At 55.8% G+C, this 21,209-nt stretch overlaps 1 protein-coding gene across 8 annotated transcripts in view; it reads right to left on the bottom strand.

Annotated features, from left to right (window-relative positions):
• Nucleotides 1-286: 286 nt before the first annotated feature.
• Nucleotides 287-21,209, bottom strand: part of TOM1L2 (target of myb1 like 2 membrane trafficking protein) — a 121,591-nt gene continuing 100,668 nt past the window's right edge. For 3 of the 8 annotated variants that reach the window (XM_043583312.1, XM_043583317.1, XM_043583316.1), the window contains 8 exons: nt 19,460-19,508; nt 18,539-18,662; nt 16,617-16,734; nt 15,557-15,632; nt 13,098-13,163; nt 7,404-7,463; nt 5,492-5,528; nt 287-4,423 (listed from right to left, as the gene is read on the bottom strand). In XM_043583312.1, coding sequence (XP_043439247.1) covers nt 4,269-4,423; nt 5,492-5,528; nt 7,404-7,463; nt 13,098-13,163; nt 15,557-15,632; nt 16,617-16,734; nt 18,539-18,662; nt 19,460-19,508 — 685 coding nt within the window. In that variant the 3' untranslated portion in view covers nt 287-4,268. The remainder of the gene's footprint in view (nt 4,424-5,491; nt 5,529-7,403; nt 7,464-13,097; nt 13,164-15,556; nt 15,633-16,616; nt 16,735-18,538; nt 18,663-19,459; nt 19,509-21,209) is intronic. The other 5 variants (XM_043583314.1, XM_043583318.1, XM_043583315.1 and 2 more) reach the window with 3 other exon arrangements.

The following is a 21,209-nucleotide window of genomic DNA, read 5'->3' as shown; positions in this document are numbered from 1 at the left end:
GCCCTTGGGCACCTGTGTGGTTCAGTGGGTTACGTGTCCGACTCTTGGTTTCAGCTCAGGTCATGATCTCACGGTTCCGGAGTTCAAGCCCCATATCGAGCTTTGCACTGACAGTGTGGAGACTGCTTGGGATTCTCTCTCTTCCTCTCTGTTCCTCCAGCTCTCCTCCCTCCCTGCCCCCTCTCAAAAATAATTAACACTTAAAAAAAAAAAAAAAAAAAAGCAGGTGCCCAGAACTGGCAGGTCCTTTAGACAGTCACAGTTGACTCCATAGAGATCACACAGGAACAGTTTGTTCATTTATTTATTGTATTTTACATGCAAGAACCCAAACTAGAGAGACAGTATCTGGAAGGAGAGCCAGTGGGTGGATGGACGCGCTGAGCCTCGAGTGCACCGACCCGCCCTCCAGAACCGGCTCTGCCCACAGAAACGCACAACAGTGACAGAACATTAGACTTCCAGGACTGGACAACGAACTCAACACGTCTCTCTTTCAACAGCCCCCCCCCCCCCCCATCCTGAGACCCTCACAAATTAAGTGCAAACTTTAGAAAATAAATATCCATCCCCCTTTCTCCAGGGGAGCCTGGAGATTTCAGACACGAGAGGAGTAGAACTTCAGGGCTGACAGCTGGTGGCCGCAGGGGCAGCCTGGCTTGGACCCCCATGGACAGGAAGGGCCGGAGACGGGCATTGGGAGAGGCGGGTACCACAGGGGGCATCTTCTGGGGGCACGCACACTCAGCCACGGTGGTGAAGCTGGCTGTTCCCCATGGGGGTGGACGAGCAGAGGGGCCCAGAGTCCCTACAGCACATGGAGGACAGGCTCGTGGTGGGCTGGCTGGGGCCAGGCAGAGAACACGGCACTCCTACATGGTGCTTTTCCCCTGCTAGCCCACAGTCCTCCACAAACCATCCAGAAGGCTGGGTCAGACTGAGTTAGAAACGTGTGTAGCAGACGTGGAGACAAAGTGGGGGTGGGCGGCAGGAAGGAAGAGGAGGGACAAGAGTGTGGGAGGCTGAGCGACTGTCTGCCCCATGAAGCCGGAGGGGTCCAGGTGCCTGCTGCCACCGTTATCCACAGCCCTTGCCACCACTCTCCCTGTGGGAGGCCCTGAGTGACAGTGAGGGCCCCACACCTCCCCAGGCCCCCTTGCTCTGGACCCCAGGGGGAGGAAGGGAAGGGCAGTGAGCCAAGGCAGATGGCCCAGTCACTCACACCGATGGGGCTGACAAAACAGAAAGACAGGACGGACCACAGACGAAGTCACCCTTCCCTCCGGCCCCAGCCAGCATCAAGCCCTTTCAGCTCAGAGACCCCTTGTCCTGTGCCGGCTGATAAGCAGGCGGGTCACCTCTCGGCCTGGCCCCAGTCGGCCTGCTCAGTCCCTGGGAGGGGGGCTCCCAGGCAGGGACTGCTCTGGGCCAGGCTGGCCCAAAGCCCACCAGTGTGCCCTGGGTCAGCTGCCCACTGGCCACAAAAGTAGGCAGGAAGAAACGGTTAGTTTTCTCATCTCAGCACACAATGAACACAGAAAAGGTTAAACACATTCCCAAGAAAATATTTTGACAAAATAAATATTTTAACCTATAATCAGGTATAATTAGTGCTTATAAGGAATCCCAGCAATAATTTAGTGTAATTAAGTACATACTGTATCTGTGATTTCTAACACTTGTGGAGCGGCTGGTGGCTCGTGAGGGTCTCACTCTCTCCCGGGGGGTAGGCACTGGCCAGCTTTCCTGCCGGAGCTCGGCTCCCTTCCCCAAGCAGGGAGCCTGGGAGCGGTGCTCCCCACATGGAAGGGAACCAGTGGTCGAGTGGCCTAGGGTGCCTGCGAGCCGCAGGACAGAAAGGGCTGAGCAGCACCCCCTTAAGGCCACCTGGGCCCTTGCTTGGCTTTTTGCGCGGGCCTCACACATGTGTCACCTCAGCCTCCAGGTAGGGGCAGGCTGCCTCTGGACAGGACTTGTCAACAGGAAGGGCAGCCGCAGGCTGGGAAGGCAGGGGGCTCTCCCCTGTGTGAGCCAGTGCCTTCCTGCCAGCCCACAGGCTCCATCACCATCTGCCGCCCAGGGGCGGCCAGGACTCTCCAAGCCCTGCCTGGAGTTGGGGGGCAGCTCTGGACTGTGGGTACTAAGAGCAGCTGTGCTGGGTTCTCCCAGACAGACACAGGCCTCGACTTTACTCTCTGCCAGGAGCCTCCTCTCCCCTTGGGCCCTTCAGGCTCCTGCTCTTGGGGGGACTTCTCCTTCCACAAGGCGGGGATGCTGGCTCTTCCCTCAGAGGCTGCCGGGCTTGGCCACGGAGGGACGGGCCCCTGGCCCTCACAGAGACCAGCGCTCCAGGCCGCTGGAGGGTACTAGCTGGGTCGCTAGGTGTATCGGACCATCCCAGCCACCTTCTCGGCAGCTCACATCAAGCCAGCTGACTTAACACTTCCTAACGTCCAAATAGGCAGACCTCAGGGGGCTCTGGCTGTGAGCAATGTTGACAAGAGGAGGAGAGGACCAAGGGGTGAGGGGGGACAGTAGAGGCGTGGCACTGGCTGCCAGGGAGGGCAGGGCTGGAGTCAAGCTGGCTGAGCCCTGATCTCTGAGGGGGAGTTTCCTGCACGTCCTCTGAGGAATCAGAGTGTGACACCCCCGGCTGGTCCTGCCAGGAGGGCCCCCAGCCAGACCCTGGACCAGGGCACAGGGTTCTGGGCTAGGCAGCGCCTCGCTCTCCACCAGAGGTGCTGGGCCGTGGCCTAAATGCTTCTTCCAGAGCCTGAGGCACTGGTGTTGGCCTGCGCCCAGCCCGGCCTCTTGACCCCACTCCGGCTGCCAGGTGGGAAGGGCTGGCCACGCCACAGCTTGGGAACACGTCTGCCCCCGATACCTGGGCAGCGCCTTCTGGAACAGACCTGGGCCCCGGGGACTCACGGGCTGGCTCGGAGCAGCTGCCGCAGCATTTTTCTTTTCCTGGCCAACCGCGGCACAGGGGCGGGGCGGGCTGCACCCTGGACGGCACTGAGCCTGAGCGTCCTGCCCACGGCCAGGAGACACCCAGTGACGGGAGCAGGTGTCCTCAACCCCTAGCTCTCAGCCCCAGGCTGTTAGTCTTCTAGGTTGGCTTGGAGAGAGGGTACAAATCAGCAGCAAGGGGGGTTGGGGGCGGGAGAGGGCAGGCTGTCAGGACATTCTGTGGAGGAAGCGGAGACCACACCAAGGAGCAGTGCAGGGACCCTAGGGTCACTCCAGCCCCTTGGTCACTGGATCTCCAAATATGGTGCAGAGCCATCTGCTCCTGGGCCCTGGAGGTAGAGGCACAGAGGCTGCCACGGACCAGGCCAAAGCCCCGAGCCTGGTGTGCTCACAAGCCCACCAAGCTTTCCCAAGCAGCCAGAGCAATTCCTCCCCGTGCGGGCCCCTCCACAGATGGGGACGTGGGGCAGTTTGGTTTACGGTTGTCTTATCTCTGCAAGAGCTAACCCGTGTGCCTCGTGACCATCATCCATGGGTCGCATGCCGTCTTTGCAACTGCCTTTGGCTCTCCCTCTCCCTGGGTCCATCGGGGACCCCTCGCTCCCAGGCTCAGCTGCTAAGCCAGCCTGGCGTGGGCCCGGGTTAGCAGCTGAGCGATGGAGAGAGAGTCAAGAGGGTGAGAAGCCTCACACAAGGGCACCCACAGAGCCTTCTAAAGTGCCGAGCACGCCACGTGCCACAAGGTGACACGCGTCAGGGAGCAGCATTCCAGGGAGGGAGACCAAGCCCACAGGTGCAGACAAGCCCTTTCTGGAACAGGGGCATGGGAGCGTAGGCCGGTCCAAGGAGACCCACTGAGTCAGGTAGGGGCAGGGCACAGGGGGGAAGGGGCTGGGGTCGGACCCCCTTCTCTGTGGGCAGAAACCGGAGGAAAGGCAGTCCAGGTGTCTCCTCAGGAAATGGTCCCACGGGGACTGCCCTGCCTGGGGCTGGGTCCCACTGCCTGTTCTTCTGGGGAGGACACATGGGTAGAGGGAGCCTGTGGGCCAGAGGGGCGGGGGCAGGGGAAGAGAGCCTCCGGCTGCATCGATGCTGTCCCACCACCCAGAGAGAAGAAGGTGGCTAAAGCTGGTCCTGACTAGTGGGAGGCCTGGGAGCAAACACAGTGGCGTTTCCATGGAGACACAGCAGCACAGGACCGAGTGAGGACTGGGGATGGGAGGAGTGGCCAGTGCCTAGTGTGGACCGGGGGAAATAAGGAGTGACCTGCCATCTGGGGAGCCGAACCGCAGAACAGCTCACAGGGCGAAGAGGGCATCCTCTGACCGCTCAGGCTTCTTCCGACCGGAGGGGTTTGAGGCTGGGGCCGGAGCCGGGGCCTCCCCTGGGGGTGAGGGGAGGTTGGGAACCATTTCAGCAGCTTTGGCTCTTTCTTCGAGGAATTTATCGAATTCTGCAATACAAAACCAGGGCAAGGGGCAGCGTTGGTAGGAGGCTAGGCCCACAGTGAGGCTCTAACCACCACATCTCACCTGCTCCCCTCGGAGCCCCATTCACTGTCCCCACCCTCAGCACACTAGCCTGGGCTGCCTGCCAGGGAAGGAGGGAGGCAGGGAGCGGCAGGGGAGCAGCCAGCCAGAGCTAGGGGTGCTTCTGGGCCGTCTGCTGCCCAGAGACCCAGGCTTGATTTCCCCCTCTGCCGCCTCCAGGGCAAGCAGGAAGCCTGGCTACCTGCAGATGGTACAGGGGGAAGGGGCAGGTACGATTCCAGCGCCACCCCTCTAAATTGGGGCTTTTCCATGCACCAGATCAGCACTGGAGGCAGGGCAGGGAAAGTTGGAGGGGCAAGTCCCCACTTAAACTTGGCAGAGAACATCCCCCTACCCTATGCTCATCCTCCAAGCAAGGTTCTGCCAGTGGAGGGGGTCTGACCAGATGGTCTGGCAAAGCAGGGAGGAGGCAGTGCAGAGGGGAGAGTGGCAGGAGTGGAGGAGACAGGAGGAGCAGGGGAGAGAAGGAGAGGGCGAGATGGTGGGGGGGGTTGGAGGACCTTGATGGGAAGTTCCCTACCCGACCCGTCATCCACTGGCCCCCCAGAAGTGGGGTCCCAGAACGCCAGGCCCGATGAGTTCCCTATGCAGCCCTGGGGACTGCACAGCATGTCTTGTCTCTCTGCTAGATTAAGAATTCGGGGGTAGGGACAAACTGATTAGGCTTGCAGATCTGGGGGTCACGCTGACCTGGGATGGCAATCGGGACCTACTATTCACTAGCTCTGTGACCTTCTTAAAGCCACATGTTCTGACACTTCCCTCATCAGCACGGGGCCTGGCTGGGACAGAGCAGAGAAGCCCCTGGCCCAGGAGGCCAGGCCAAGCAAGGATGGGCACCGGGAGATACGTTGGCAGTGGAGGCTCCAAGACAGTGGGGTTGGGGTGCCGGCCCCTATGCACCTCAAGAGTCTGGGGCAGGGGTAGCCAACAGAAGGTGGGGAGCTGTCAAGGTGCTGGCCCAGTCGTACCTTCACTTGTGACGCCCTCTTCCAGGTCGTCGCCCTTCTGTGGGAGGAGCAGAGAGAGCAGTATTAGGGCCCAGCCTGGGCCAAACCCCCCATTCCCCGTGCCCAGAGCTCTGTGACAGTAAAATACTGCTTGTCTTACTGAAGACACGGAAACTTTTGTTTTCTAGAAAGCAAAAATAAAACCACCCCAAACTCCGTAGTTCTAGGCTTTGATCCTCCAGAAGAACCAGAAAGAAAAATCCCAAAAAAGGCGCAGGCCGGTTCTCTGGGTTTAAGGCTACGCGCAGGACCACAGCAGGCCTCTGGCCACCCAGTGACACTCCCAGAGCAGAGCCCCAAGGAGGAGGCTGAGCTGCGCGCGTGCCCAGGACCCCCTCAGGTGCTCCTTCACTCAGCAGCCACAGGACTCCGGGAACCCGCTGTCCATGCCAACAGCTGGGAACTGCATGAGGCCTGGAAGGGACAGAGCCATGAAGTCCATGGCACAGGGCCGGATACCAAGCAGTATTTGGCAGTAAAGCGCTGTCCGGCCAGAAGCCATGTCCCACGGCCTCCTGTGGCCCGGATTCCATCACCTGCTGCCGGTTCCTGAGAAGCCACGGGAGCTCGGAGAGCTCTTAACGATGACAGTGGATAGGACTTGATTTCTGTTTGGAGAACGCAGTGGTCACTGGGAACTTACTGCGGTGATAGGGAAGGGAGCTGGATGGGGAAGCGGACAGGGCCTTGGGCTCAGCCAGGAGACGTGGCTTCCTTCCTGGCCCTGCCACTGATCTGCTCAGCCTTGTCAGACAGGTCCCTCCCCCTTTCTGAACCTTGGGCTCCCCGCCCCTCCCCCCTGCCCCATGAGGTGAGGGCCTTGCTCCTTCCTGCTTTGTCTCTGTGACAAGAGCTAGTTCTTTTCCAGGCACTCCCTTGGGAAAAATATAATGTGTTTTCTTCCTCCCCTGGCATGGCACCTGGGTGCCTGCCTCGCTGGGCAATGAGTGTCTTCAGAAAGCCTGGCCTTGTGGGGAGGTGGCCCGGAGCAGTGGGAGGCCCTACCCTAGTACAGAAGGGGGCCAAGTCGGCAACCCACTGCCAGCCAGGCCAATCCTGTGGTTAACGATGCTCTGCTCTGGGGACAAGGTCCCCTGAAGAGGTGGCAGCTAGGAACAAGAGATGAGGAGTCTCTAGGACTAAGGGAGAATCTGCCCGGCCCATGACCTTGGGCAAGCCACTTCCCCTCCCAGAGTGCATTTCTTTGTCAGCCCCCCTGGCCAGCAACCCCCACTCTGCCTCCCCTGCAGCCGCCTGAGAGGGAAAGTGCTTTGTAAGCAGCAGAAGGAGGGACCAGCCCCTGCAGCCCTCCCTTTCCTGGGACCTGCTGCCATCTGCAGCTGCGTGACGTTCTCACCTTCCTGTCCTAGCTCTGCGGGTAGAGACAACAGTCTCGAGGGTAAGGGTTCTTTTAAATCCAGGATACCAGAACATACTGGGGAAGTGGGATGACAAGTAAAAAATAAAAAAACAAGAACAAAAACAAAAGCAAAAACACCAACCAAAAAAACCCCACAAAAAAAACAAACACCTGGCTCATCTCTGTATATACAGTTTACAGTGAAAAAGAAAAAATAAAAATAAAACCCACAAAATCCCCCCAAAACCCAAACAAAACCCCAAAGCAAAAGAACCCAAACACACACACACTAGATACAGAAAAGTAACTGGAGGCAAGTGTGTGTGGTTTCGGAGCCAGCCAGAGCCCTGCCTGCCGAGGCCCCGGGGCCGCGCCCGGAGCAGGTGCGCTGGGCCCAGTGGGCTTTCCTCCTCTGCCACCCCAGTGGGGAGCAGCCCCTGGCCCCGGGCCTGTCTTCAGAAGCACCTCTGCCTTGCCACGCCCCACACACAGAAGAGAAAAGTCGAGTCTCACCAGGTCCGTCCTGAGCCACACCTCAATGTCGTCCATGACAGAGGGCTGCGCAACGGGGATCTATGGAGGCGGCAAGCAGCGGGTCAGGCAGCCCCACAGCCAGGCGAGGGGAGACAGAACACCGAACAAAATAAATCGTCAAAAGCAACCCCAGAACGAAACCAAAACGTACACAGAGCAAAAAAACACGTTGGCACAGCAGGCGCGGGCAACACAAGGCAGCCACACATGAAATGGCGGGTGAGGGAAGCAATGAGGTGGCCAGTTCTAAGAAGCAGGGCTGACCGGCGGGCGCTGGGGGGGACGGGGGGGGGGGGTGGAGAGGAGGAGGGAGGGCAGCAGTACGCATTCTTGAAATGGATAACTTTTTGACTACTCTCAGCCCAGGGCTGCAAAGCACCTTCTCATCTCAGGAATGCGCTGGTCCCACAGGCTGGTTTTGAACTCATCAGGTCAGGACCCTTGGAAGAGTCCTGCCTACCCGCCATCGAGCCCAGCCCCTGGGAGTGACTGGAGGAGACACCAGGAAGCCCCTGATGCCACTGGGGATCCCAGGTGGCAGTCTGCCCGGAGCAGGGGGTGCAGGTGGCCAGGCGGGCGCTGAAAGTATTTCAGAATGTGTCCCAGTGCGTCTCTGAGTGGGAGGAGGGGAGCACCGGGGCCTGGGTGTGGCCTGGCTGACAGCAGGCGGGCACATCTCACCACCAACACAAGCGGGCAAAGCTGGGGCTTTGATGACCAAAGCGACGTTGGGGCTTTAGCTGTCTTTGTGTCTCTTCAGGGGAGAATCACGAAGCAGTCCTGAATGCAGTGGCTCCTTTAGTCTCACCCTGCCTCCCCAGCTCTCAATGGCTGGCTGTGCTTCGGGACCCAAAGAAAAGTTCAACTGAGAACTAGGGAGCGGTAGCCGGGGTGGGGGTGACTGGGTCCCGAGAAAACAAAGACATGCCTCATGGGTGCCTGAGCAGTCTCCATGCCTGGCCCACCTGTGGAAGGCCTCCGGGGCGGTGATTCTGAAACGTCCATTTGGCTAGAATGCAATAGCGGCTCACAAGTCCACTATTTCTAGAAAATTCTCTAGCACTGTGTCTACAGCTGGTTTCCCCCCAGCGTCACAGTCTAGGGTAAGAATACAGTTAAAATAAGCACCGGGAAGACTGCCTTGGTGTTTGCCAAATCTAAAAAATAACATGAGCTTAACAAAGGAAAAGAACAAAGATTTCCTATTCCCAGCCCTGCCCTGACGGGACAAGCCGCTCCTTAGAGACGGAAACCTGCTGCTGGCAGAGTTGGGGGTGTGAGGTAGAGCGAGGGCCCCTAGGGCGGCCCGAGTGTGCCGAGCAGGTGTCCCGTGCACACACGCACCTGGCGAGGCTGGCAGCCCCCTCGCTCTGGTAACCTGGAGCGCCTTCACGTGTATCGTGCCGCACTACAGACCCAGCGTGGGCACCCCACACGCATTTTCATAAAGGTTCAAGCCCACCCCTTGATCAGATTAGGAAGACTCTGTCTACGCTGTCCTTTTATCTCTTTGACTTACTGGGAATCTCGTGTTGGAATGAAAAAAAAACGTCAAGGAGTTCAAATCACCCTGAAATGACTCCTAGGGACAAGGAGCACAGGATTCTCATTCCAGAGGGCACAGATGCCCAGCGTGGATGTGCTAACAGCACCTAAGGCAGCACCCAACTCCTCCATCGAAAAGAAAGCAGTAAAGGCACGCGGAGTGCGATCTGCTAATTTTACGCTTGCTGGCAGGACTTCTGTCTTGACATGTTCCTGTGACAGAAGATGCCAATTTCCATTATCTTGATGCTTTTAAGTCAGAACGCCTGGCCTCTGGGAGGATGCGCGCCACGCCAAGTTCCCAGAAACAGAAGCTTGGAAAGTTAGCGGCATCTCCAAAGAGAAAACATGGCCAACCACAGTTGTTGGGAGTGTGTGCTGGGCTTTCTTACACCCACCCAGCTTCAGTCTATCGAGGAGAAATGGAGGTTCGATGGGTAGAGCTTTCCAATGTGCTGCAGAAGCTTGAAAAACAGCCACTAAGGGGTCATGGGTCTTAAACCTTCAGATACGGCTTTACAATATTTTTGTTACTGCTCAAAAATAAGTCCCTCGAGGCTGGGTATCACGCTCCAGTTTTGTTCTTTGAGGATTAATCTTGAAAGCCAGCACGCTCAGAAAACAAACACTGACATCTGAGAAACTCCTCACCCCCTCAAAAACAAAAATTTCCCAAAAGCTGGATCATGGGAACGCTTTTCTTCCCCCTTTCAGATTTCTCCAAATAAGTAGTGTGTTTATGGAAGGGCATCCTCCAGGCAAAGCCCCAGGAGCCAGGCTGATGACAGAGCACTGGGCGATGGGTCGGCTGGGCTGGGCTAGCCAGATCCCTGGAGCATAATCACTTTTTTCTGGGCTTGCTTCTTTCTTCACTCAGGAGCCCTGGAGTCTCTGCTGTCCTAAGAAGCCTCAGGACTTTGGGTAAAGAGGCAGAGCAGGGAGAGGGGGGCTTGGGCAGTTCTTGGCCTCAGTCTCCCCATCAGAGAAGTGGCGTGATGGCTAGGTTCTATTTAGTTTTCACCCCACAGGACTCCGAGCCCCTTCACTTCCAGGTCAGGGTTTCTGTTTTCTAATTCAGAAACCAGGAATATCATGAACGATCGGAATTGACTCCTTCCAGTATGAAAGACACTTGGCCTCAGGGCCGGAATCTCTGTGGAACTAGGGGGAGAGCTAACAGTAAAGCTTATACAACACAGGGCAAGGGTTGACCTGCTTGTGGGTGCACACAGTAACTTACCTATATACACCTCCTACCCTGGTAAATCAATGCCTTGAGCGTTAGCACTGGGGTAAAGTTCCTTCTAATAATGTGGATGCCACCAGACAGACTAAACGTGCACACTGCTCTCCAAACAGGAACTACAGAAACTGGGAGGGACGAGGAAGCTCCCTCGTCCATGCCGATGGAAGGGAAGGGAGAGGCCTTGGCCAGCCAAGAGGGCACTGGACTCTGTCACTGCCCCGTGGCTTTTGGGCACGTCACCAAGCCCCTGGGAGGCCTCAGTGCTCTCATCCGTCAGATGAAGCCTGGCCCAGCTGATCCCTAAGAGACTGTGGCCTCTGACATGCCACGGTTAGAGCACCTTCTTGGGCAACGATTGAAGGCTGAAGGCTAATCCAAGGGTCTGAAGAGGAGTGTGTTGGGGGAGGGAGACAGAAAGGGAAGAAGACGCGAAGTAAAAAAAAAAATAAGAGAAAGTTGGCACGGGACCACCCTCCAATAAAGGCCGGCGCATACGGGGCTGGCTTGGCCGAGGCAACGGTGAGACGCGCCCGCCCATCTTCAGGGTCCAGAGAGAAAGCGGCGTGTCGGGGGCCAGAAGTGGCAGATGTTGACGTGGGCGCTGGGTGAGCTGTCTGCCGTGCGCTGACCCTCACTTGGCTCCACTTAGGGGGCGGCAGGTGGGGGGCAGTGGTGCCACCGGCTCGGCCACAGCCAGTGCTATTTGTGACTCTGGGCTTGCTGTGCCGGGGGGTCTGCCGGACCGGATCCCGGCACCCCTCCATGCGTGGGCTTGGGCCGTAGCACACTCCTACTACGAACCTACTTCTGCTCTTGTTGGGACCGACGCTCGTTCTTCTCAGGGGATCTTTCTGGCTGCATCCTGCTTATGGCCGGGGGCGGAGGTGGGGGGGGGGGGCAATTTCCCAGCAGTCTCCAGGCAGAGCGGCTCATGAGGCTGCTCAGGGGTCTCTTCAACTGGTAATGAATCTGGTCTTGTCAACTGTGGTGTTGGAAGTCTAGACCCCTGAAGTCCCAGGAGAGCACGGGCCCATTTCACGGCCCCCAACCCACGGGGACACCTCAGAGTCTGATTGACAACGCAACAGGAACACTTTCTGAAGAGCTCAGGTGTGCTATTTCACGAGAACTGAGAAATCCTCCCTACAACATGGTCCCCCCAAACATGAGCAGCAGCCTAAAAGCCCTTCAGCCTTACTCAATAGTACAAAAAGTTTCCAAGTAAAGAATTTGTACTTGGGGGTTTGGAAGGACTCAGGGCTTCTACACTATGGGAAATAAGGCAAAGCAATTAATATACATTGTTTAAAAGAAAAAAAAAAAAAAAAACCACTGCAGTCAGGCAGGTGAGATACCAGGTTAGCTGTTAGTTGGGTTTGTTTCTGGAAAGTTGGAGACTGGAGCTCTAGTGGGGGCGGGGTGGGGAGGGGATCTTGTGTGGGCAGAGGCAGGTGCCACCACCAGCTGCTAATGCCACACTCAGGGTAGTTTGTTTGGGCAGTATCCTTTTTCGCAGGATTAATGGGCACAAGGACACACGGCTGGATCCTCCCAATTTGGAACTGGAGTGGACATGGTCTCCAGGAGTCCCGCTCTAAGGTCACCCACACATGAGGACCACAGCCCTAGCCTGTGTCTGAAGTAAATGAGGGGCCCGGAGAAGCCTGTGTCTCTAAGAACGGCTTTGGGGTCGCGTGCAGGAAAAGAGCCGTATGAAGTGCCTGCTGCTGACAGATGGAGGAAGGCTGGCCCCACCCGAGCGGGGCTGTGCGAAGGTCCCCAGCTCCAAGCTGGGGTGGTAGGAAGATACCCCCACCCCCTCGATTCTGATGGCTCTGTGCGGCCATTGCATGTTGGCCACACCTTGCTCAGACAGGTGACCCCTGCCGTGCCACCTACGGCCTCAGACACGCTGGCCTGCCTGAACGCCCCTCCGCCGGCCACAGCCTGGCCTGGGATCCAGGGGTCGGTTACGCTTCTCCCCCAGTTATGTGTCTAGTGTCTGCCTGGCTCCACCCCGGAGGCTGATGCCTGACTGCTTCTATCGTCCCTCCCTCTGTGCACCCTCTCCTGCTCCAGCCCTGCCACACACGCAGGCACGCACAGACCTTTGGTCTCTCTGTTAGAGGTGCTAGGTGAGGACGGTGGCTTCATTAGAAGTGTAATCATCACGCCGAGGCAAGTGGCCTGGAACGAGGTCACCCTCTCTCTCTGTAGCAGACTCAGGGCCACCTACCTGATCAGATGAGGCAGGAGAGGCCCACTCGGGTCTCTGTGGCAGAAAAGCTCTACTTGATGAGAACTGTGTTGATGATACTCAACTCCCCTGGCTTTGTCTTCTTTTTATTCTGTTCTATTGTGTTTGTGTGTTTAAGATGTCTCAAATTCTTCCGGGGGACGTAGTGGGCACACATTTACTCCATTATAAAAACCCATCAGCCCAGGACTGCCAGATCTAGAGGCTGGAGGGGGCTTCTCCAATTGATCAGGTGCTTTTGAGTCTGTTCTCTTAGAAATGTCCCCTCCTAACAATAAGCAAAAGCCACAGTAACTTGTGCTCATCCTGGAAAAGCGAATACTGCCGAGAGCTCCAGAGACAGTAAAAGGAGGGAGAGGGCCCTCCCCTCACTTCCACAAGTGTCCCAGACCCTTAAGGCCCAGGGGCACGGACCTTAGCAGAAAACCAGAGGCGTTTCTAGGACTGAAAGTCTGTGGCTTAAGGAGATTGTACAAACACAAGAAGACATTTTGGCAGGGGGAAATTTGGCATCCAGTCATTAGGAGAGAATGGCCTTGTACTGTCTGACTCACAAGGGCTCAGCAGGTGACACAGGTAAGCGCTGGGGTAGACAGGGGGCTCGGCTCAGCTGGTGACCTCTCACCATTCCTTGGGTTATGAGCCAGCTGTCTATGGGCTCCAGGTCAGAGTCCCCACCTTTACCTCTCTTCTGGGCCGAGGACAGAAAAGTCCCAGAAAGAAAAGTCACAGCAAGACCCAGGATAAAGAAAGCAACAGTATATATCATGGAAATGGAAAAGTCACTGTTGAGAGTTGATCTTTTGTCACGTAAGGAGATGTGACCCACTGCCCCCGCCCCCCTCCAGCATGTCCCCCTTACCTTTCTGGAAAAGAGAAGAGAAGTTTAGTAACCAAAAATCCCAACAGGGTAACATAAACTCATGCCAACTATTCCCACACACTGGGAAAATCTCCACGAGGTCACAGAAGGCTGGCCACGGCCGCTTCTCCTGATTAGGGCTCTCGGAATTGGCAAAGGGTCAACTTTTCAAAGAGCCAGCTTTTACCAAATCATTTCTCCTTTTTTTTTCCTAAGTTATTTCTGCTTTTTTTTTTTTCCTCCTTCTCAGTTCCTTGGGTGTTCTTTTCCCAAACTCTTAACTTGAACACTGAATTTGGGCATACTGCTCTTTTTGAAGTCACAAAGGTATTTAAAGTTAAGACTTCTGATTGGATTGCACTGTGGAGGTGTGGCTATACAATTTTCTCCCCTTCACTGTGTTCTTAATTTCTCCTTTGGCCCAGTTCTCGTATCCAGGTCGGTACGGTTTAGGATATGGAACATCATGACCTGAAATACTGGCCTCAAGATGCATGTGAGTGAGGGTGTACGCACACACATACACGAAGACACAGACGCGCACACAGACACACAGACAGGGATATACATATACTCACACAGACGGACACAGGCACACAGGCACCACGAGCCCTGCTTCCCCTCATCGAGCAGTAAACATGAAAGTAATCTGCCTGCCATCAGGTGGAAAACATGCTGGAGTCATCAAGATCTTTGAAAACAGGGAGATGGGCCAAGCCACACGCCCAAAGGGTGAAGGGCGGGAGGCTGGCCACATCTCCTGAGCTTGGATCCAGGCCTAAGCACTAAGAACAGCAGAGGTGGCACACCCTGGCACGGATGGGGGCAGGCCCTGGGGACGGAGTGGGAAGCAAACCAAGTTGGCCTGGCTGAGGGACAGAGCTACAGGCCAGGTCAGGGTGGGCCAGGAGGAAATGTCCTCACCTGGCAGTGTGCTGGTGGCCTCAGCCCGGTGGTGGGCCCTCCTAACACCCTCTCTCGGTTCGGGGGGACACATTCTAAGTAATGGGAGAAATGGAGCCACGACCACTACGCAGATTTGGGGAGTCCGGGTCCCAGGGGTGGAAAGGCAGGGTGCTGAGACCCGAGGCAGTTGGGCTGGCTCTTCTGTGCCCCCTAGTGGCCAGTGCAGAGGGCCGCACACCCCTCACACCCAGTTGGCTGAGCCAGAAGAGAGGGACAAGTCCCTTCCCCAGGGTGAACCTTCTTCCAGAAACCAGGCTGCAGACTGCTGCCTGCCTGGGCCCATTTGGACAGGGGCTGCAGGAGCCCAAGAACCGTTGTTCTGAAGCAAACCTCCCCGTCCAGTGGGCAGATGAGCACTGCTCCTTTCTAACCCAGCTGGGGGACCCTGACAAGAGGTCCAGCCGTTCCGGGGCCCTTATCCCCACAGCTCTCCCCCTCCCCGTCCCTGCAAACAGACGCTCATTCACACACAGCCACACGCATTCCTAGGCGAAAAGGGGTACGATCTCATGAGAAGCATTAAGACACAAATCCTTTCCCCTGCAGTGACCTGAAATCGTACAGAATCCACAGCTGCCATCTGGGGCTCAAACAAGCACCACCCTCCACTTCCAAGCACCTCTGCCTTTAGCCGTGCTCCTTCCAGACACGGAGCTGCCCAGAGCACCCTCCTGGCCTCCACCCACTGCTCCTCCCTCCTCCAGCCCCAGATCCCCAGACAAATCCTGCCCATCAGCTGCCTTCTAGTGGGTTGGTACTGCTTCTCTAGGCCAACTACAAATGATCCGCAGAGATGCGGCTCAGGTGAGCATTTCCCTTCCTTGTAAGGGCCGTTATTTTGTCGGAGCACTGCCCACCCCCAGGGCTGTGTAACATTTGGGAAGAGGCCCTATCTGGCTGTAGGAGACCTGCGCCCTGAGAGCTCAGGGCCATCAAGGTAGGAAGACAAGGGGCTGTGGAGCTGGACCTCCTAGGACGGACCCCCACTTGCCATCCACACTCGGTGCCCAGAGCGTGCTGTCCCTTCTCTGGGCCCGTCTGCTCTGGGCTTCATGGGAAAGCTGACTGGGTGGGCATCACCCACGGGCTGGAGTGAGGACGCAATGAGGCAGCACAGTGCTCTCACGCCCGTCTCCCCCAGTGTGCCCTGCCCTCCACGCAACCCAGCTTCTGCTTCATTACCCCGCCAGCTTTACGACGCTGCCCGACTTTCCCTCCGGAGGACTCTGGGCAGGTAAACAGGGTGAAAGACCTACCACTTCGGAGCTCTGTTTCCGACTGTCTAGTGCAGAAGCGAGTCCTCCAACAGCCTGGGGGTCCTCGTAGGTTACCCTGGAGATAAGCAACGCAAGCAGTCAGTACCCACCCCAGTGGTCCCAGGGGACGCGGCGGTGACCTATAATCACTTTCTAGTTTCCCGCAGACTTGGCCTTCGGGCGGAGGCTACGGTCCCAGCACTGGCTCAGCCCCTCATTTCCTCTGGGGTCTGGGACACCATACACCTCGTTCCTCTCAAGTAACAATACCAGGGCGTCTCTAAAGCCCAGTGACGGGACGTCAGAAGTGCCCTGACGCTGCAAGTAATATTATTTCAGAAGCGGCAGCCTCGGTAGCATCTGACAAGGAAGGTGGTCTCACGGTCTGGGATTGGGGTCTGTCACTGACCGTGGAGGTTCTCTCCCTCTGCATTCTGACCTCTTTTGCTGTTAAAAGCAACTTGTGCTGGTGAGAGGTGCATGGCGGCCTTGGGTTTCTGGTCAACTTGTTGATGCCTGAACATGGGACTCAGAAAGCTGAGGTGCCGGGCTCCAGGAAAGCACCTGCCTGCCTTAAAGCTGAACGAGAAGCTCCAAGCATGTGTCTGTGCCTCCCTGAGATGCGGGGGAGGGTGTCTATTTTAGGATCAATTTCCCCAGTTTCATATGGCTTATCCTGGCCAGAGCTGCCGTCAGGGAAGCCTCTGCCCACACACTCGGGCAGGAAAACCATGCTGCTAGGCCCTGCCCGGCTGCACCCTCCTAGCTCCTAGTTCCTCTGCAGCAGCAGCACAGGGAGCAGAGAGAATGAGGAGCACTCTCTTGCGGATGGGAGAGATCCGACTACAATCAACCCCGAGGCAGGGAGGTGGGGGTTGGGGGGGGGGTTGGTGTTCATTCAAAATCTGTGCCTATTGCCAAGTCTTCGCGGCCATATTTCAACGTTCTTGGCAGTCCTGGATCTGGTAAATAAAAGGCGTCTTTGTGTTGGCCTGTGACCAGGCCTGGATCAATCCTCCCCCAATACCTCCCGAGAGCCACTGAAACGGTCCCCACGTACGTCTTGCGTTGCTCGGCCAAGGAGTTCCCTCTCGTCTGGGCAAACATGTCAAAGCCATCACGGGGATTACACTGCTGGAGTGAACTGAGGGTGCCACTGACGCTCTCTGTCCCCAAGTCTGCGGCAACAAAACAAAGGAGGGTAGGGTGAGAATAAAATGTGGTCCGTGGGCTTAATGAAGGATCCCCAAGTTAGGAAGCCAGTGGGCAGGTTAGAGTTCTGGGTCAGGCAGGGGGAACATAGGCCTCTCCTCTGCATTCCCGGCCCGCCACATGCAGGAGGAGCCACGGTGGGACCCAGATGGGGGACAGAAAAGCCACGGACCCTCACCCGCCCCCAGGCTACTCAAGGTGGGCAAAGAGTCCTCATGAATGAAAGCGAGACTGCTGGCAGTGGGGAGGGGCCCAGGGCCAGTACCCCTGCAGATTTCCCACAATTCTCTGACCAGTGCGTGCCTCACTAACTCTGTCAGGATATCTAAGGGCCTGGGTCATGTATTTACTGGACAAGTATTTTGCAGGCACCCACCACGTTCAGAGCCAGCTCCTGCGTGCACCAAACTGAATTTGACATGGTCCTCGGCCTAAAGGAGCACAATGAGTAGGCGGGAGCCAGCCAGACAATACCAGCACCTAGCTTGAGACACTGGAAAAGACTCAAAACTGACCCAACAGTGGGGCTTGAAGGCCAAGTGGACTCTGCTGCAGGGAGAAGGGGGAAAGGTAAGTACCAAGGTACAGAACCTGAAGTCCAGGGTGTGTGAAATGAAAAATGCTTGTGGACAGAGACTGAACGCTAGAAGGAAGGCGGCTAGGGAACCTGGGTGGCTCATCAGTTACGTGTCCAACTTTAGCTCAGGTCATGATCTCACAGTTCGTGATTTCGAGCCCCGCATCAGACTCTCTGCTCTCAGTGCAGAGCCCCCTTCCGATCCTGTCTCCCTCTCTCTCTCTCCCTCTCTCTCAAAAATAAATAAACATTCAAAAAAGAAAAGAAGGAAGACAGCAGAATTCAGTTCGAATTTTGGGTTTTAAATATGGTGGCCATATGCTGGATGGATTCAAGGCAGAGAAATCTGTTCCGAAAGAAAAACAGTAGCTACAAATATAGGAGATGCCGAGAAGCCAGGATTATAGTAATTGACAGGCCACTAAATAAAAACCCTGTTTGACTGAAATGGAATAAAGGTATAAAGAGAAATACTAAGAAAAAAAAAAGGAAACAGAAAAAAGCAAGACAGAATTTTGCAAGGGCCATGCATCATTATTTCAATCCTGTCATTTTGTTATAGATTCGTATTGTCCAGCGTATTTGCAGCATCTAGAATCATATACACACTTTCAAACAGAGAAGTGGAAAAGTGGTGAGTTTCTTTTGTTTTAGGTTTCAGGCAGTGGAGCACTTTAGGCTGATGTTAGTTCAAGGAGAGCAAATGTATCAGTGTCATAGCTTCCTACTTCCAAGTCTGTGGCAGACATTACCAATCAACTACAGACTCATCTTCCAAGCTCTGATGTGGCTTCAGCATCCTTCTTAGGCCTGTGTCCCAAGTAGCCAATGAGCTAAAACCTATTTGCCATCCTTGGCCTAATTTATATTGAGAAGACAATCACTTTAACCACATGGAATATTCCAGATAAAACACAGCAGCTACCTTTCTTTTAAAGCAAACAACTTCCTGTTCCTTGGAACTCCCTCCACCCCTTCTTCCCAACACAGGTTTAAACTTTTAAGTTTAGGGACAAGAGTCATGAACTAAAAATGGTACAATTGGCCAGGCCTCAGGAATACACTTTCCCACGGATTCCTCAAAATGCTCTCTCTGGGACTTCCAACAGAGAGAGAAATGGACCCTCAGCCCAGACTCACAATTACAAAGTGGCCTGTAAAGGAGACCCTCTTTGTCCCTATGAGACACTTACCCAAGCCTGCAAGCTGGGAGGAGAGAGAAGATGGGGGTGCCGTGTTCCCCACCATTGGGCTCACCACAGCTGGAGACCCCGGCCCCAGGTCTATTAAGTTGTCTTCGGTCACTTCGTTCAGTACCTGCCAGAGCATAAGACAGCGGTGAGCCTCGGAGCCCTGGTGCTGGGCTCCAAAGCCAGCAGGCATCGTGCATGGTCCCCGAGGAAAAGCATCGACGTTTCCCCAATACAGGAACAAGGCAGTCTCCCTCACCTGGGTTTCAGGGAACTTCAAGGGTCCATGGTGGGCCTGGCTGTTAGTGAGCTCTGCACTAGCTCCTCCCCCCACCAAAGGAGGCAGGGCTGAACCAGCCACCAGGACAGTCACTGTCCCAGGAGCTGTAACTCGGGGCTTCTTTGCCACCCTCCTGCCAGGAATGTGCCTGTTAGCTCTTCCTCAGTATCCCACCAACCAGAGCTTGCTCTGTACTTTTTTTTCCTGAAGCTTATTTACGTATTGAGAGAGAGAGAAAAAAAGGGCACACACAAACAAATGGGGGGCGGGGCAGAGAGAAGGAGACAGGGAGAGAAAGAATCCCCAGCAGGCTCCAAACTGCCAGCACAGACCTAGATGCAGGGCTCGAACTCATGAACCGCGAGATCGTAACCCAAGCCAAAGTGAGACGCTTAACCAACAGAACCACCCAGGCGCCCTGAACTTGCTCTTTTTTTTTTTCTTTTTTAAGTAAACTCTACCCCCAATTCGGTGCTTGAACTCATGACCCCGAGATCAAGAGTCGCTCGCTCTACAGACGGAGCCAGCCAGGCGCCCCTAATTGCTCAAATATTGAAGTCCCAATTAGAAAAACCAAAGGTGAGACATAATGGAGATAGGCCTCCCAGCCTCTGGAGATGAGAGAATTCTGAAGGAATACTTACTCCGTTACTGGCATTTTGAACTGATCGGCCTGACCTGTATCGTTCGAACCTAATGGGGAAGGGAAAGCAGAGTAAGGGGCATGACGTGGCACAGTGATGCTCCCTGGTCCCGTGAAGAGCTCCTGGGGACAGAGCCTCCAGGAAAGGAGACCAATCGGGGCCACCTGGGGACCAGGGAAAGTGTATCTCCCCACACACAACTTCACGCCTTCCTCCGTAGGGGGCGCTGCCCTGGAGGAGAACCAGCCTCCAGGCTCACCCACAAGCCGGCTGAGGGGAGGAAGGAAGGTGCTGGTTGGCACATCCAGGGGACCAAAAGCTTTCCCAGCTGTCCCCTCACATCCTGGGCCCAGAGTGCCCCTCTTGCCCCTAGAGGGGGTGGCTGGGCCAACCACTTTACCTGGGGGATGCTCAGAGGTCTATTTGCAAAGCCAGGAGAGACGCGCAGCCCCCTCCCTATTTCACAGAACCGTGCTAGGAGTGATGAGCCTGTGTCGCTAAAATGCCCCCAGCTCAGCTTGCTGGTGGAAAGGGGTGCACACAGGGCAGACAGCCAGAGGAGGAAGACAAGCACAGGCCCCTGGCAGGGCCAGAAGACTCCCCAGTAGCTGAGGATGGGACTCAGCTTGGAGTGACCACAGTGAGCCTCTCCTGTGGCATACCCAAGTCACTCTCACACCAGGTGGGAACACAAGAGCAATTGTGAGGCACGTGTGTAGGCTGCCCTTGCACTTAAGAGTTCCAAAACGTCATGGGCAAAGCAGTAGCTAAGAGACTTTCTCCAGCCAGAGGCTAGAGACAGCAGGGTTTATGGAGATCTGCTGTCCTTCCACATAGGTCTCCCCACTGGCCGGGGTCTGTGCCTGGTGACCAGTGATCCCCAGGAAGGACCATCTGGTTAGGTGATATGTATCCACTGTGGTCGCAAGAAAGATTTGTGTGTTTTTATGAGCCATGGCCTATAAGGAGAAGGGGAGTATCAACCCATCTGAAAAGTTTCTAATCCTGGGGTACCTTTCCCCCACCATCTTCGAGGGACGATCAGTCTTATCAAAAGGTCTCAAGCCAGAATGGTACCTCAGGGCTGCTGGCCCAGGCTTTGCTTCTGAATTTGTGGTCAGACTGGGCATGGTAGACTTGGGAAAATGCCCACTTTAGCCCGTCTTCCTATCCTAGGAGGGGCTGAAATGGGTTTAACAGGTGAAAGGCCACGCCCATTAAAAGTAGAGAAACCAGAACCACATGACAAAACTGAGGGGTCTCGGGCTGGGAGTTGAGGCACCCCATATCTGCTCCTCATCTCCAACAGACACACGAGGCTCCTGGGTAGCTCCACATTCTTACTGCAGAGGTTTCTTTGTCTGTCAGATGGACAAAGGACCACCCCCCCACCCATCCCTACTATCAGAGTCAAAGCTGAGACAAGGCCCAGGGCTGGGACACCCAGAGCAAAATCACCCTCGAAGTTTCCTAGATGCAAGTTATCTGTCACATTGACCCTAACTGATGCCAGGGCCCCATGTCTCCGAGGGCCTCAGACTTAGGAGAAGGTTGGCCTGGTCAAGGTGCTTTCTGGTGCCTTCACTGGGGGGAAGCCCAAGGTACAGGCACCGGAGTGATGATATGGGAGCTGTACCTGCCATTACCTCCTATTGACAACTGCTGCTCCCGGGGGAGGCTTTGGAAAAGGAAAAGAATTTTCAAGTTGGTTACCTCAAATCCAAAAATGATTTGGCTGCAGAAAGAACTC

This window comes from Prionailurus bengalensis, chromosome E1 (assembly GCF_016509475.1).
Source record: "Prionailurus bengalensis isolate Pbe53 chromosome E1, Fcat_Pben_1.1_paternal_pri, whole genome shotgun sequence".
In the NCBI taxonomy this organism is placed as follows: Eukaryota; Metazoa; Chordata; class Mammalia; order Carnivora; family Felidae; genus Prionailurus; species Prionailurus bengalensis.
This window is presented reverse-complemented; position numbering and strand designations above follow the sequence as displayed.